Raw genomic sequence first — 15,184 nt, 5'->3', positions numbered from 1 at the left:
ACTTTAAAATCAACGAAATAAAACGCAGCAGGAGCAGGAGCTGCAGCTCAGTGTGGTATAAAAGCAGCAGGTCGCAGTATAAATCCTGGATGCTGCGTCTCCGTGTTTAGTTTGGACTGTGGGGACAGTAAGCAGACCTGATCAGGGTCTTCAGGACGGAAACCATCCGCGGCTTCATAAACCAGCGGCCGTATTTTAAAGTCTCTGTCACACAGGAAGCGGCAGCCGATATCGGAGCACTTCGCTCCAACAAATCAGCCTCAGCACGGCTCCTTTTCTCTGCAAACAGCTTTTGTGGAGTGAACTCGAAGGCGTCCGAAGGTTAATTGAGCTGGGACGCTGCTGTCAGCCACTTCTTTAAGTCCCCCTGGAAATAAAAGTAAGAGCCTTTCAGGCGGGCCGCGGGCCAGCGCCGGACTGAAGCAGCCAACAGGAAGCGGCGACGGAGCCAAACTGACATCTGACAGAGACGCTGGCAGCAGGAGCCACAGACGGTTCGGTTCACACAGTTTACCGTGAACGAGCGCACAGAGACCGCCGGACGGCGTCCGATCACACTGTGGACAAACAAAACAACCGCACACGCAGTGATACTCGGTTTACACCGAGGATCAAATCTGGCCCCTGACAGGGCCCCTGGTGGCCCCCAAACATTTTCTGATGAACAATAAAAGTAAAGTGATGGACTCTGAATAGTTTTTGTCCTTTTAGTCTCCAAACGGTGTCAGAGACATAAAACAGCATCAACACAGAGCCAGAGGAGGATCCCCCACACCCCGACAGAGGACACAGCTGAGACACTGATGTCCTAAAATACTAGAAACGTCTTTAGATCTGATGTCCTGATGTCCTGAAAGGTGCAGCTGAAAACATCAGCGTCTGCTTCTGTCTGATACAGAGAACGAGCTCAGATTTACAGTTTCTGGCCGACATTGAAACAACCTTTAATTAATTCAGGCTGCAGCCAAACTTTCTCTCCTCTTCATCAGCTGCGTGTTTGCTGACAGCCGCCCCGGCTGCTGAAACATTTCCCTCGGAAGTTTGGCAGAGTAAAAGTAAAAGGAAGTATGACAAATAATAGACTTAAGTACAGTACAAGTACCTCAAAAGTAAAGTACTGGTGTTAAGTACTTAGTTACTTTGCAGGGTCAGGGCTGAGGCTCTGTGGGATTTCCCTGTTTGGAGGTGGATGTGATGAAGAGGAGACTGATGAAGGATGCTGTTTCAGCTGAATGTCCACTGAGTGGCGCCAAAGACTCATCATGTCACCTGCTCCTGTTTCCGTTTGCCCCGCGTGCACATTCACATGTTTTTATATGTTTAAGAGGAGCAGCAAATAAAAAACCCAACATGTTTAAAATACAGGTTCACCGGAGTTTATTATTATTATTACTACTATTATTATTATTACTACTATTATTATTATTATTACTATTATTATTATTATTATTATTATTATTATTATTATTATTATTATTATCATAATTCATAACATCTTCAACTGAGCCTCATTTATGTATTTATTTACATTTATTTTGTTGTTCACATATGTATTTTGAAATGAAATTCAGAATATTTTGATAAACAACAACAATAACATCAACAACAATAATAAATACTACTACTACTACAATAATAATAATAATAATAATAATAATAATAATATAATAACAACAATAATAATAATATTGTCGTGCTGCTGATTTAAACTGAGCCTCGTGTATGTGTTTATTTTATTTTATTCATTTATTTTATTTTATTTATTTATTATTTTCTCCCGTCTTTCTCTTCGCAGCCAAACATGACGTCATGACAGGACTCTGCCCTCTGATTGGCTGAGCGCCCTGTCACTCTGTGACGCAGCGTCCAATGGGAGCGCGCTGCAGGCGATACAAACTGGCAGCCGCCATGTTGACTCTCCGGGAGCTCCGTCCGGTAGTAAACAGTGACGTTACCGGCCGCCCGGTTCCGGAGCCGCAGCCGGGGCCATGAGCCGTCCGTCCTCAGCCGGGGCCGCGGGAGCGGGACCGGGGGCCGGGGAGCGGGACCGGGGAAGGCCGGCGGAGGGAAGCACGGGGGGCCGGGAGCCGCGGCGGCCGTCGGGGTGAGCTCCGGGTCCGGGTCCGCCGCCGCCTCCCTGAGCCCCGCGGCCGGCCCGCCGGGTCCGGGTCCGGGTCCGGGTCCCGGTCCGGGTCCGGGGCAGTCCCCGGAGCTCGCGGCGCTGTTCGAGTGCCCGGTGTGCTTCGACTACGTGCTGCCGCCCATCCTGCAGTGTCCCGCGGGTCACCTGCTCTGTAACACCTGCAGGCTGAAGCTCACCTGCTGCCCCACCTGCAGGGCCGCCCTCAGCCCCAACATCCGGAACCTGGCCATGGAGAAGGTGGCCTCCACACTGCCCTTCCCCTGCAAGGTAACACACACACACACACACACACACACACACACGCACACACACACACGCCTGAGACACACACACACACACACACACACACCAGACACACACACACACACACACACACACACCTGAGAGACACACACACACACACCTGCGAGACACACACACACACACACACACACACACACACACACCTGAGACACACACACACACACACACCTGAGACACACACACACACACACACACACACACCCAAGAGACACACACACACACACACACACACCTGAGAGACACACACACACACACACATGAGAGACACACACACACACACACACACACACACACACACACACACACCTGAGAGACACACACACACACACACACACCTGAGAGACACACACACACACACCTGAGAGACACACACACACACACACACACACACACACACACACACCTGAGACACACACACACACACACACACACCTGACACACACACACACACACACACACACCTGAGAGACACACACACACACACACACACACACCTGACACACACACCTGAGACACACACACACACACACACACACCTGAGAGACACACACACACACACACCTGAGAGACACACACACCTGAGACACACACACACACACACACACACACACACACACCCGAGAGACACACACACACACATACACACACACACCTGACACACACACCTGAGACACACACACACACACACCTGAGAGACACACACACACACACACACCCACCACACACCCACACACACACACACACACCTGAGACACACACACAAACACACACACACACCTGAGACACACACACACACACCTGAGACACACACACACACACACACACACACCTGAGACACACACACACACACACACACACCTGAGACACACACACACACACACACACACACCTGAGACACACACACACACACACACACACCTGAGACACACACACACACACACACACACCTGAGACAGTGTTTTTTTTACGTTTTTAAGCTGTTGTGTCAGAGTTATGAACTCTCTGAATTCGGTGGAAACAGCTGATCACATCTGGCTGAAATGTTCGTCCGTCCGCAGACTTTTGGCCGCGGATCAAAGAAAACAAACCGACTCTTATTCTGAGAAAGTTTCAACAGTTCAACTTTTTTAACCTCGTTTCCAAATATCGAACACAGATGAAGAGATAAATACGATTTTATTTTAATGTCCTCAACACCCGAAAACCATCAAAATGTCCAAAAACCATCAAAATGTCCTAAAATCCCAGAAATATCCAAAAGTCCTAAACAAGCTAAAATCTTAGACGTCCCGAGAGAATCGTCCTAAAGTCCCAGAAATGTCCTTAAATCCTAGAAATGCTCTAAAATTCAAGAAATATCCTAAAAACCTTAAAATATCCTTAAATCCTAAAAATGTCCTTAATTCCTGAAAGAAATTTTAGAAACGTCCCGAAATCCAAGAAATGTTCTAAAATCCTAGAAACCTGTGTGGGGTGATTTTTGTCTTCGTCAGAGACGCGTGATGATGTCAGCGGAGACGAATGTTCACAAACCTGTAAAAAAAAAAAAAGAAAAAATGTCGTACATTTGAAACTCTAATAATTTCTGTTTTTACAGTTTCCGGCTGATAAATGGGTCATTTTTGTTTTTTATTATTTATTATTTTTTTTTTAATATTTATTATTTTTTAAGGGCATGTTGCAGAGAAAATGCCAAAATGTTTCTTTTTAAAAATAAAACAAATCGTGTTTTCTTAAAAACTTGCAGAAAAAATCACCTGAATACTTTTTCTTCAAAATCTGCAAATTAAATGCCCAAATGTTTTCTTTAGAATAAAAAGCAATTGGTGTATATTTTCTTTAAAAATTGCCCCAAAATTTTCTACCAAAATGGTTAATAATTTAAAAAAAGAAATGGCCCAAAGGTTCAAGAATCACCGTAAATAAAAAATATCGCTAAATGCTGAAGTATTTTCTTCAAATGTTGCCAAAATGATTTCTCCAAAAATTGCTAACAATTAATAGTTAAATTAAATTAAATTAAATTAAATTAAATTAAATTAAATTAAATTGGATTAAATTACCTTTTTTTTCGTCAAAAAATTGCCAAAATTTAAACAAAAAAATTTGCTAAAATGTTTTCTTAAAAAAATGAAAAATTGGCAAAATGTTGTCTCTCAAAATTACCAAAAACTTTTCATGGAAAAAAATGTTTTTTTCACTATAAAACGATTTCTCTAAAAAAAAAAAAAAAGAAATATTTTAAAAAAAAAAGGCCCAAATGTTTTTTCTTTCTTTCTTTTATCTTTTTTTAAAAATCTTTTAAAAAAGCACATGCTGTTTGAGGAAAATGAGTCGAATATAACACGCTGATAAATATATAAACAGACAGACAAATATATGAAGAGGTAAACAGAGAAAGAGATAAATATATGTGTATATATACATAAATAAACAGATAAATATATAAATATTTAAAGAGATAAATATATGTGTATATATACATAAATAAACAGATAATATAAATATTTAAAGAGACAGAGATCATTTAATGGGTGAAATGTTCCTTTAAAGACGGAGGAAGCTGAAGGTCAGAGCTGCAGCAGCAGCAAAGGATTCTGGGAGGAGAAAACAACAACAGGAGCGCTCATTCACACACAGAAACAACATGTGATGTAAACAGACACTGCAGTGTGTGTGTGTGTGTGTGTGTGTGTGTGTGTGTGTGTGTGTGTGTGTGTGTGTGTGTGTGTGTGTGTGTGTGTTGGACAGATGCTGTGAGGAGGAGGAGCAGCTCTTGGTCGAGCGTTACTCGCCTTTTATTCTCTCTCTCAGCTTTCTTTCTCCCCGCCCCCACTGTGTGTGTGTGTGTGTGTGCGTGCGTGCGCGCGCGTGTGCGTGTGTATTCTTGCAGAGTGTGTGTGTGCTGCAGTGTGTCGGTCGGTCGGAGTGTTTTTCAGTCAGAGACGTTCACTGACAGCAGCACAGTGTGTGTGTTAGTGTGTGTTAATGTGTGTGTGCAGGTTGGACAAATGTCACACGGCTGAGTGTGTGTGAGTGTGTGTGTGTGTGTGTGTGTGTGTGTGTGTGTGTGTGTGTGTGTGTGTCGGTGTTTTCGTCTTTTAACCGCAGAAGAGGAAAACGGTTTTTCTGCTGCAGCAGGAGAGAGAGCGAGCGAGCGAGGTTCAGCTGCATTACTGCTGGTACGTGCGTGTGTGTGTGTGTGTGTGTGTGTGAGATTGATTGTGTATTGCTTCTGATCGATCGGTGAGTGGATCGGGTGTCAGAGTGACGTGTTTGATGTCGTGGGATAAACCGCCGTCAGCTGATGTTGTTGATGTTTTGACTGAAACGATTGATGATTTTTCAGATTTAATCGATTAATCCTCAGTTTTCTTTATTGATCAATCTGCCCATTCTTTTATTGATTAATTGTGAAATATATATTTTTTAAAAAGTCAAATGGCGCCTTCAGATGTCTCATTTTGTCCAAAACTCAAAGATGTGAGAGGATCTGTGATTAGTTTTATTAATAACTGAAATCAATAATTGATCTGTAGAAACGTAGATAAACTAATTATCGGTGTTTGTCATGAAAAACCTGGAAAGTCATGGAATTTATAAATAGCAATTTCCGATCCAGTTATGATTTTGTTTTTAGTTTCTGTCTGTGATAAATGAACAAAAAATCTGCTAAATGCTTTCCTTAAAAAAATCGTCAAAAATAAGTAAACACCATCCAGAAGAAAAAGAAAAAAAGCCAAAATGCCTTTTTTAAGAAAAAAAAAAGGACCCCCAGATTTATTATGAAAAAGAAATTGCCCAAACAGTGAACGCAGTGAGCTCCAGTCAGAGGACGAGATCAGCCGCCAGAGAACGGGGACGATCAATGACGGTTATTGGCATGTGATGTCGTTGTTATTGTTTACAAACAGCTGCTGACACGTATGTTACGTGTCACACTGTTGTGTTAAACCTCTTTAGTTTCCATGGTGCCGGCATGTTGTCTAAAATCTCACTCTGCAGACACGTGATGCTGCCGTCTGATTGGTTCAGTAAAGACGGGACGTCAGAGACGCTCTGCAGAGACGCTCTGTACTGTCCTCTTTTGAAATGTAGATAAAACATTTGGTGTCTGAATTCTTCTGTTTGTTAAATCTGTTGATAAAGTTATTGTTGAAGGAAACAGAGCTCCTCAGCAGCAGATGTGTGTTTATTCTGATTAAAAAAGAGAGATTTGATCTGTGCTGTCTGATCTCCACGTGTCTCCGTCTGAACAGCTGCTGTCTGTCTCTGTCCTCCGGTCTGTCTGCTGACGTACGGAGAGCACAGAGGGACAAAATACTCCACATATGACTTCAGAGTCCAGCTGGAGGACAGATTCTGTCCAATAAAGAAACAATAATATATATATATATATATATATATATATATATATATATATATATATATATATATATATATATATATATACACATATATATTTATAATTTAATTTAAAAAAATATTTAATTAAATAAAAATTTTAAATGTAAAGAAACACCTGTGAGGAGCGTCGGGCTGCATTTAACCAAAGAAAATCTTTGTCGTTTGGTTGACGAGGAGAATTTCAGTCAGTTGGTCGATGGCTCGTTGTCTCTCGTCTCTGACGTCCCGTCTTTAATGAACCAATCAGACGGCAGCATCACGTGTCTGCAGAGTGTGATTTTAGACAACATACCGGCACCACAGAAACTAAAGAGGTTTAACACAACAGCGTGTTTCTCTAGTGTAACATGTAACATTCGTGTCAGCAGCTGTTTGTAAACAATAACAATGACGTCACATGTTCTGTGGCGGCTGATCTCGTCCTCTGATTGGAGGGTCAGGAGCTGCTCGAGCTCGCTGCGTTCACTGTTTTTACTTGTATCTTAAAAATTGATTTATTTGCATAAAAATGTTGGCTTTTTCATTTTAAAAGAGAAGATAATTTTGTTTTTTTGGTGATGTTTAAATAAAACGTTTTCCTTTTTTTTGGCATCTTTGTGTTTTCTTTGAAATTTTGGGGCTTCTCTTCCTTATTTTTTGGGGGGGGACTTTTTTTAAATATTAAACATTTAGGTGCTTTTTAAACAATCACCAAAACTTACACCGTTGGTGGACCTCATTGGTTTCACTATTTGGGAAAGAAAATGTCTTTTTTCTCCAAAGATTTTTGGCAATTTTTAATTTTTTTTTTTTTTTAATTTTTTTTTTTTGCGTTTCTATTTTTTGATGAAGATTTTTGTTTTTTTTATATCGGTGAATTTTTTCCCTCTCTTTACTCTGATTTTTTTTCCTTTAAGAGTATTTGCTATTTTTTCAAAAATATTTTGCTTTTGTTGTCTTGTTTGATAAAATTGGGGCAATTTTTTTTCCTTAAAACTTTGGCAATTTTTAAAGAAAACATTTTGGCTCTTTATTTGGGGGGCTTGGGGGGTTCTTCTAAATTTTTTGGGTGTTTTTTAAAGAACTCGTAGACGTTTACTGCTGCTGTTCTTTTCCTTTGAGCTAACCGCTAACAGCTGCTTTTTAAATCTGTCATGGTGAGTCGTACACACAAGACGCTGTCAGAGCGTCTCGCCTGCCTCACACGTGGTCACGTCTTTACGACTTCACATTTTGCATTAACATAATTTTGGCGCCAAAACCAACTTTGTAACCGATTCAGGGCGACACAATTCTGTTCTCCCCTCTCTGCGATCGTATGTTATATACAGAACGGCGAGGCGGCTTAACGGCGTGATACTCCCGCTTAAAATGGGAAGTATAAAAGCAGCTCGAAAGAGACGCTGAGCGGATCAATACGCTGCGCTCAGCTCTACAAAGAAATGAGATCTGACCCGTTTAAAAAAGTCAGATTTGTAGCAAAGTGGAAATGAGGGACAAAATTGTCTCTGCTGGCTGACGTTTGTTGATGGAAAGTAACGAGGACGTGTGTGTGTGTGTGTGTGTGTGTGTGTGTGTGTGTGATCAGTGTGTGTGTGTTTGATGCTGTGTCCGGCGTCCTGCCTGCCTCTCCTCAGGGAGCTGGCTCAGTGGCGCTGCCTGCTGGGCTGGCACCGCCGCCACGGAGTCGCCTCAGCTAGCGCCTCAGGGCTAACTGCTAACACTGGACAGCAGCAGCAGCAGCAGGGGTCAGAGGTCAGGGGCGGAGCCAGTCGACCTGTCGGCCGCACCAAACCTCTGCTGGGCAGCCAGGTGAGTCCTGACGGAGCGCGGAGGGTTAATGCTGCTGCGCTCAGATTCTTCTTCACTGAATTTGCGGCCGTTTGTTGGCGGACATCAGTTTCGAAAGATGGTTCGCTGAAATGTCTCCCGTTGTGTGATTGGACGAGCGCTGAGACGTGCAGGCTGTGAGGACGCGGTGGGTTTGTCCACTCGTGTCTTTAACGTGTCTTCTGTGTAGCTTCAGTTTGTTATTTCTCTGTAATGATGGCGTGCAGGTTCTCGGCGTGAGCCGCCGCAGCATTTACTGATAATTATCAAATATGAGCATGTTAACACGAGGCCTCGTCCACACACACACACCACACACACACACACACACACACACACACACACACACGGGTACTTTTAGAATAGAATAGAATAGAATAGAATAGAATAGAATATTCCTTTATTGATCCCCCATTGGGGGAAATTCCAAATGTTACAGCAGCATGAAAAAAGAAAAGTGAAATGTAACAAAGAAAATAACAATAACAATAACAATAAATAAGTAATAAAATAAGTATGTACATAGAGGAAATAAGGTATGTACACATAATAATAATTAAGTAATAGAATAGTATGTACACAAAAGATGGATTAGAGAATATGTACAAAAATTTGTTGTGCAAATTACTCTGGGATGAATTTTGGATGAAGCCAGTTTTGTTCCCATCAGCCAGTGATGCTGATGTTATAGAGTCTTATTGCAGATGGGATGAATGACCTGCGGTAGCGCTCCTTCTTGCAGGGTGGATGTCTCAGTCTGTTGCTGAAGGAGCTGCTTAAAGCCCCCACAGTCTCATGCAGTGGGTGAGAGGGGTTGTCCATGATGGATGTGAGCTTTGCTAACATCCTCCTCTCACCCACCTCCTCAATGGAGTCCAGGGAGCAGTCCAGGACAGAACCGGCCCTCCTGACCAGTCTGTTCAGTCTCTTTCTGTCCCGATCTGTGCTCCCTGCTCCCCAGCAGACCGCTGCATAGAAAAGAGCAGATGCTACCACAGTGTCATAGAATGTCCGGAGCAGAGTCTTGCACACTCCAAAGGACCTCAGTCTTCTCAGCAGGTGGAGACGACTCTGGCCCTTCTTGTACAGGACATCTGTGTTATTAGACCAGTCCAGTTTATTGTTAAGGTGAACACCCAGGTATCGATAGCTTTGTCTCTGCACTTTGGCCTTTAAAACAGGGTTTTTTTCGGCTCGTCTTCTTTGTTTGACGAGTGTGAGTCTTCGTCTCCACCTGCATCACGCTGCACGCCTGAGCAGCGTGACGGCAGCCACGAGGAGTTGCAGCGAGTTTCTCGCTCGCCGTGTTCACATTGACACATGTGTGTGTATGTGTGTGTGTGTGTGTGTGTGTGTGATCTACTGGGAGCAGTGCTGGTTGTACAGTCTGACAGCAGCAGGAAGGAAGGACCTGTGGTACATATATATATATTGAGTGATTTTTAAAAAATATTTGGCACAAACGTCCACCTGGATTCAAAAATGAGTTGATTAGAATTTGGTGAACAAAGGTCAAATGTCAAGGTCGCTGCAAGCTCGTCTGTCTTTTTGGTATGAATGCAATGTCTCAAAAGCTCTTGAGTGATTTTTAAAAAAATATTTGGCACAAACGTCCTGGACTCAAGAATGAACCGATGAGGTTTTGGTGGTGAAAGGTCACTGTGAACTTTCAACTGTTTCATTTTCGTGAAGATCAATGACTGAAGAACGCCTCGAGTGAGTGTCCTCAGATTTGGCACAAACGTCCACTTGGACTCAGTGATGAACTGATAAGAATGTAGTGTTCAAACGTCACACCATGACTGACGTTTTTGGCCATGACTCTGTGACATCATCACGTTGGGACGTGGTCAGATACTGAACCGGTGACTCTGGTCTGTAAACTGTGCGGAGGTTTAAACCTGATTCTTCGCTGTGTGTCCGCTGTTGTCTCTGCAGTACTCGTCGGCCGGCTGTCTGCTGTCTCTGCACCACAGCGAGAAGCCCGACCACGAGGAGGTGTGTGAGTTCAGGCCGTACACCTGTCCGTGTCCCGGCGCCACCTGCAAGTGGCACGGCCCTCTGGAGGCCGTCATGCCTCACCTGATGCACGCGCACAAGTCCATCACCACTCTGCAGGTCAGCAGCCTCACTGCAGCCTCACACAGGGTTCCCACCGTCATGGAAAACCTGGAAGAGTCCTGGAATTTCACAAACACATTTTCCACACTCAGTAATAAAACTAGTAAAAGTCCCTGAAAGTTTGTGAAAATTCGTGAAAATGTGCTGTGTGCAATATATTAAGTGACATTAATGTAAGATAGCAGTGAATTCATTTTCTGTAGCTGATGACGTAACGCCATTCATTTTTTCATCACCAACGTTTCTTCATTTTCTGCCTTCATGTCTGCTCACGAGGCACGATGGCTGGATTCTGTGTTTTTTTTACTGGCCAATTTTTTGGCAATTTTTCTTTTCAAGACTTTTGGCATTTTTATTTTTATTTCAACTACTGAATTATTTCTGTTCATTTTCTTTTCTTTTAAAATTTTTGGTGATTAAAACTTTTTTGTCATAAAATTATTGGTGATTTTTATAGAAAAAAAAATTTTATGGGAAAAGAACAGATTTGGAAGGTATGTTTTCTTTAGACGTTTTTTTCTGTCAGTTTTATAGAAAACACAAAAATAAGTTTTGGGTTTTTTTATCTTAAATTTTTTTAGACGTTTTCTTTAAAAATCACCAAAATTACACTATTTATCACAGCCAGAAATGCCGAAATAATAATCATTGCATTTTCAAATATCCCGCACGCCGAGCAAGTGGGGCAAGAAAAAAAGAAAAGAAAAAAACTGGGTCCTTGAAAAGTTTTGAGATTTTTTCCGTGACAATACGTGACTGTTTACGTTCATGATTTAAGATGTTTTTCCGATGCTGACGGTGAACGCGTCTGTCTCTGCGCGCAGGGCGAGGACATCGTCTTCCTGGCGACGGACATCAACCTGCCGGGCGCCGTGGACTGGGTGATGATGCAGTCGTGTTTCAGCCACCACTTCATGCTGGTCCTGGAGAAGCAGGAGAAGTACGAGGGCCACCAGCAGTTCTTCGCCGTCGTGCTGCTCATCGGCACCCGCAAGCAGGCCGAGAACTTCGCCTATCGCCTGGAGCTCAACGGCAACCGGCGCCGGCTCACCTGGGAGGCCACGCCGCGCTCCATTCACGACGGGGTGGCGGCCGCCATCGTGAACAGCGACTGCCTGGTGTTTGACACCTCCATCGCCCATCTGTTCGCCGACAACGGCAACCTGGGGATCAACGTCACCATCTCCATGTGCTGAGGGGAACGGAGACGCCGACATGACGCCGGAGCAGACCGGGAGGTGCTGACATCACTTCCTGTCTGTGTTTACAGTTTTACTTGCAGAGAGGAAACTTCTCGAACAGCAGCGGCAGGCGGAGGCCGGCGCCGCGCCCTGTGACGTCTGCGACGAACGACGGGACAGAACGGGTCGTCCCTCAGCTAGCGGAGAGCGCCACGTCTTTGTCCTCATCAGGCCTGCTGCTGAGACCGCCGCCCATCCCGGCGGGACGCTGAGAGCGAGAGACTTCACCGCAGCAGCGTGAAGAATTTAGCCCCTTATCAGTGAGCGGGACGCTAACCGACGACGTTTTACTTAGAAAAAAGTCAGTTTTATTTCTAAAGTCTGACATCAGAAATCACGATCTGCTTTTCAGCAGACGACATCCCGCTGTCTGCACATCGTCACCACGCATCAGGAAAAACCCCGAAAAACCTCGAACAGGGAAAAATGGCAGAAACATCAAGAAGAGCGGCGGAGGAGGGAACTCAAGAAGTCACTGAGAGCTCCGCCTCCCGCAAAAAATGTCCGAATTCATCGAGAACACACAGAACAACACAACGGACGCACGTAAAACAACAACGTGGAAAGTTTGCTGACCGGTTCAGCAAGTCGCTTCTGTCGCGTTAAAGCCGCGTTATATTTCACTTTAATCCAACTTTGACATTTTTAGTCCTCAATGTCAAGATTTCCTCGTGGCGTCAAAAATGGCATCAAATACAGATATTTGTTATTGTGGTGTTGCATCGAAGTTTAAAGTTACAGTCGACGTGAAAATTAATTGCACGAAAACCAAAAACTCAGCACGTCTCAATGATGCTGTTTTTACCGACCGTCCAACAGCAACGAGCTGAGAAGGGGACATTTGTCCACCTGCCGCGGAGGACTCGGACATACTTCATCAATAATCCATTCTCCGCCGGTGCGTGTGAACGTACTGACTGTGAACGTCTGCTGCTTATATGAGAAAAACTGGAGCACCGAAATCCTAAAGTGGGTTTCATGTTATAACAGGTTTTGCCCACCAGAGGGCGCTGATGAGTGTCTGAGTGTCTGCTGCCTCACACGAACACTCGACGCTTTCACTGAAGAAGACGAACTTTCAATGTCAGAATGAGATCAGGAAAGTTTTGTTAAAATTGTAAGCAGCATTGTAAATCTGCAGCCAATCTCTGCAGCCCGTCTCTGCAGCCCGTCTCTGCAGCCCGTCTCTGCAGCCCGTCTCTGCAGCTCGTCTCTGCAGCCAATCTCTGCAGCCCGTCTCTGCAGCCAATCTCTGCAGCCCGTCTCTGCAGCCCGTCTCTGCAGCCCGTCTCTGCAGCTCGTCTCTGCAGCCCGTCTCTGCAGCTCGTCTCTGCAGCTCGTGTCTCATGTTTCGGCAGTCGCTGTGTGCCCTCTTTGGGACTCTGATGGGTGAAATCTGCCGTAATCCTCAGACGTTCTTTAATCTCAGATAAAAGCAGTGAAATGGAGGAATAATCCTGCGACTGCTCGTCCTCAGTTCAGCCGCCTGCGCCTTACTTTCCACCGCCAGCCTCTACTTCCTGTTCCGGCAGGGAAACTCTGATAGCAGAGATCTGTATTCATACCAAACCGTCCGAAGCCACGGGGACTCGATGGACGGACGTTGTCTCTCCCAACAGTCCCGGTGTTTCGACCTCAGCAGCAGCCGACCGGCTTCAGCAGACACCTCAGACACTCGGACGCAGAGCTGCGACTCGTCTGCAGCCGAGCCTCAGACTCGTCAGACTCGTCAGACTCGTCAGACCTCGGCGCTGCTTCCTCCGTAAATAAAAACTCTCTCAGACGCTTTCTGCTGAAAACTTTTATAAACTCTTATAAGCTTTTATAAACTCCGAACGTTCTGGAACAAAAGACTCAAACTGAAACCGAAATATTTCAGCTCGATGAAAAACCGAACGTCCTCTGAGGATCAGAGAAGAGTTCATTTTACTGGCCTGTGATTCCAGGATCATTTTCAAAAACTTTCCAGGGAATATTTATTTTATCTGTCCGCAGAGCTGTCTCTGAAGAGTCTCTCTGAACTCCATTTTTATTCTTAAAAAGCAAACTTTAAAGAAAACATTTTTCAGAAAACATTTCAGCTTTTCTTTTTTCTTCCAAAATTTTTCGGTCTTTTCTTTCCTCTAAAATTTTTGGGTGGTTTGAAGACTTTTTCTTGATACTTACTTTCAAGAAAATGTCTTACTTACTTTCGTGATTTCTCTTTCTTTTCTTGCCTTTGAAAGATTAATGCGGCCCTGTGGGTTTGGAGGATATGAATGATATCGTTGGATTTTTAAACAGTCCAAAATTATTGGACATTTACGACCGCTGTTCTTCTCTCAGTTAGCTGCTAACTGCACTCGGCTGCTTTTTAAATCTGCGGCACGCGGCATTCAACGTGACGCCGCATCGTGTTGAAGCAGAACGCCGCGATGTTTCCGCCTCCAACAGGAAGCATAAAAGCTGTCAGTCTCATTTCCTGCTGGAAAACACGAGTTTCCAAAAATAAATACGAGTTACCGAAATGTGTCTTTGAGTATTTAGGCTTTTTTTGTTGTTGTTGTTGTTGTTGTTGTTATTTAATTTACTTGGAAAAAAATAAATTGTTATTTTGCTGTTATTTATGCTTTCTGTGCAGAGTACACAGTAGAAGTAGAAGTACACAGTAGAAGTACGCAGTAGAAGTACACAGTGCTGATTCTGACTACAGACGGAAAAAGTGTTGTGATATTTTATAGATATTGTCGTTCAGTTTTAAATGTTCCGTCTGTTATTCAGATAATCGTGATATTTAATTTTGGTTCAGTGAATAACAAACAAACCGATCATCTCTTCACTGTCCAACCTGAGGTCCACGTTTTACTGGACACGTCGGGACATCTGTGTTCGGAAAGATCTGCTTCGCTTTGATCCAAAAAAGTCAAACAGGAAGTCTGTTAACGTGAGACTGAAGGAGGGACGACAACTACGACTCCCAGGGTGCTTTTCACCATCAAACATCCAATCGCAGCCTCAGAGGATGAGTGCTGCTAACGTTAAAACATTCAGCAGGATCTGAATAACTAACATCTCCATAGCAACTGCAGCTGGGGCTCATGGGTATTGTAGTATTCAGAGCTGTACACAAAAATGATTTAAAATACAAATATACATTAAAACCACACTAAACTGTGTTTTC

The 15,184-nt window shown here is 43.8% G+C and overlaps 1 protein-coding gene across 1 annotated transcript; it reads left to right on the top strand.

Moving 5' to 3' along the window:
- Positions 1-1,886: 1,886 nt before the first annotated feature.
- On the top strand, positions 1,887-15,179 carry siah2l (seven in absentia homolog 2 (Drosophila)-like). Its single transcript, XM_088088421.1, is given in 4 exon segments — positions 1,887-2,048; positions 2,051-2,410; positions 10,601-10,780; positions 11,608-15,179. Coding segments are annotated over 4 exon segments (972 nt in total). The 5' UTR covers positions 1,887-1,988; the 3' UTR covers positions 11,980-15,179.
- The last annotated feature ends 5 nt before the right edge of the window (positions 15,180-15,184 follow it).

Source organism: Plectropomus leopardus, chromosome 15 (genome assembly GCF_026936395.1).
Source record: "Plectropomus leopardus strain MGB_pleo_1.0 chromosome 15, ASM2693639v1, whole genome shotgun sequence".
Lineage (NCBI taxonomy): Eukaryota > Metazoa > Chordata > Actinopteri > Perciformes > Serranidae > Plectropomus > Plectropomus leopardus.
The sequence above is the reverse complement of the archived record's forward strand: the minus strand, read 5'-3'. Positions and strand labels throughout refer to the sequence as shown.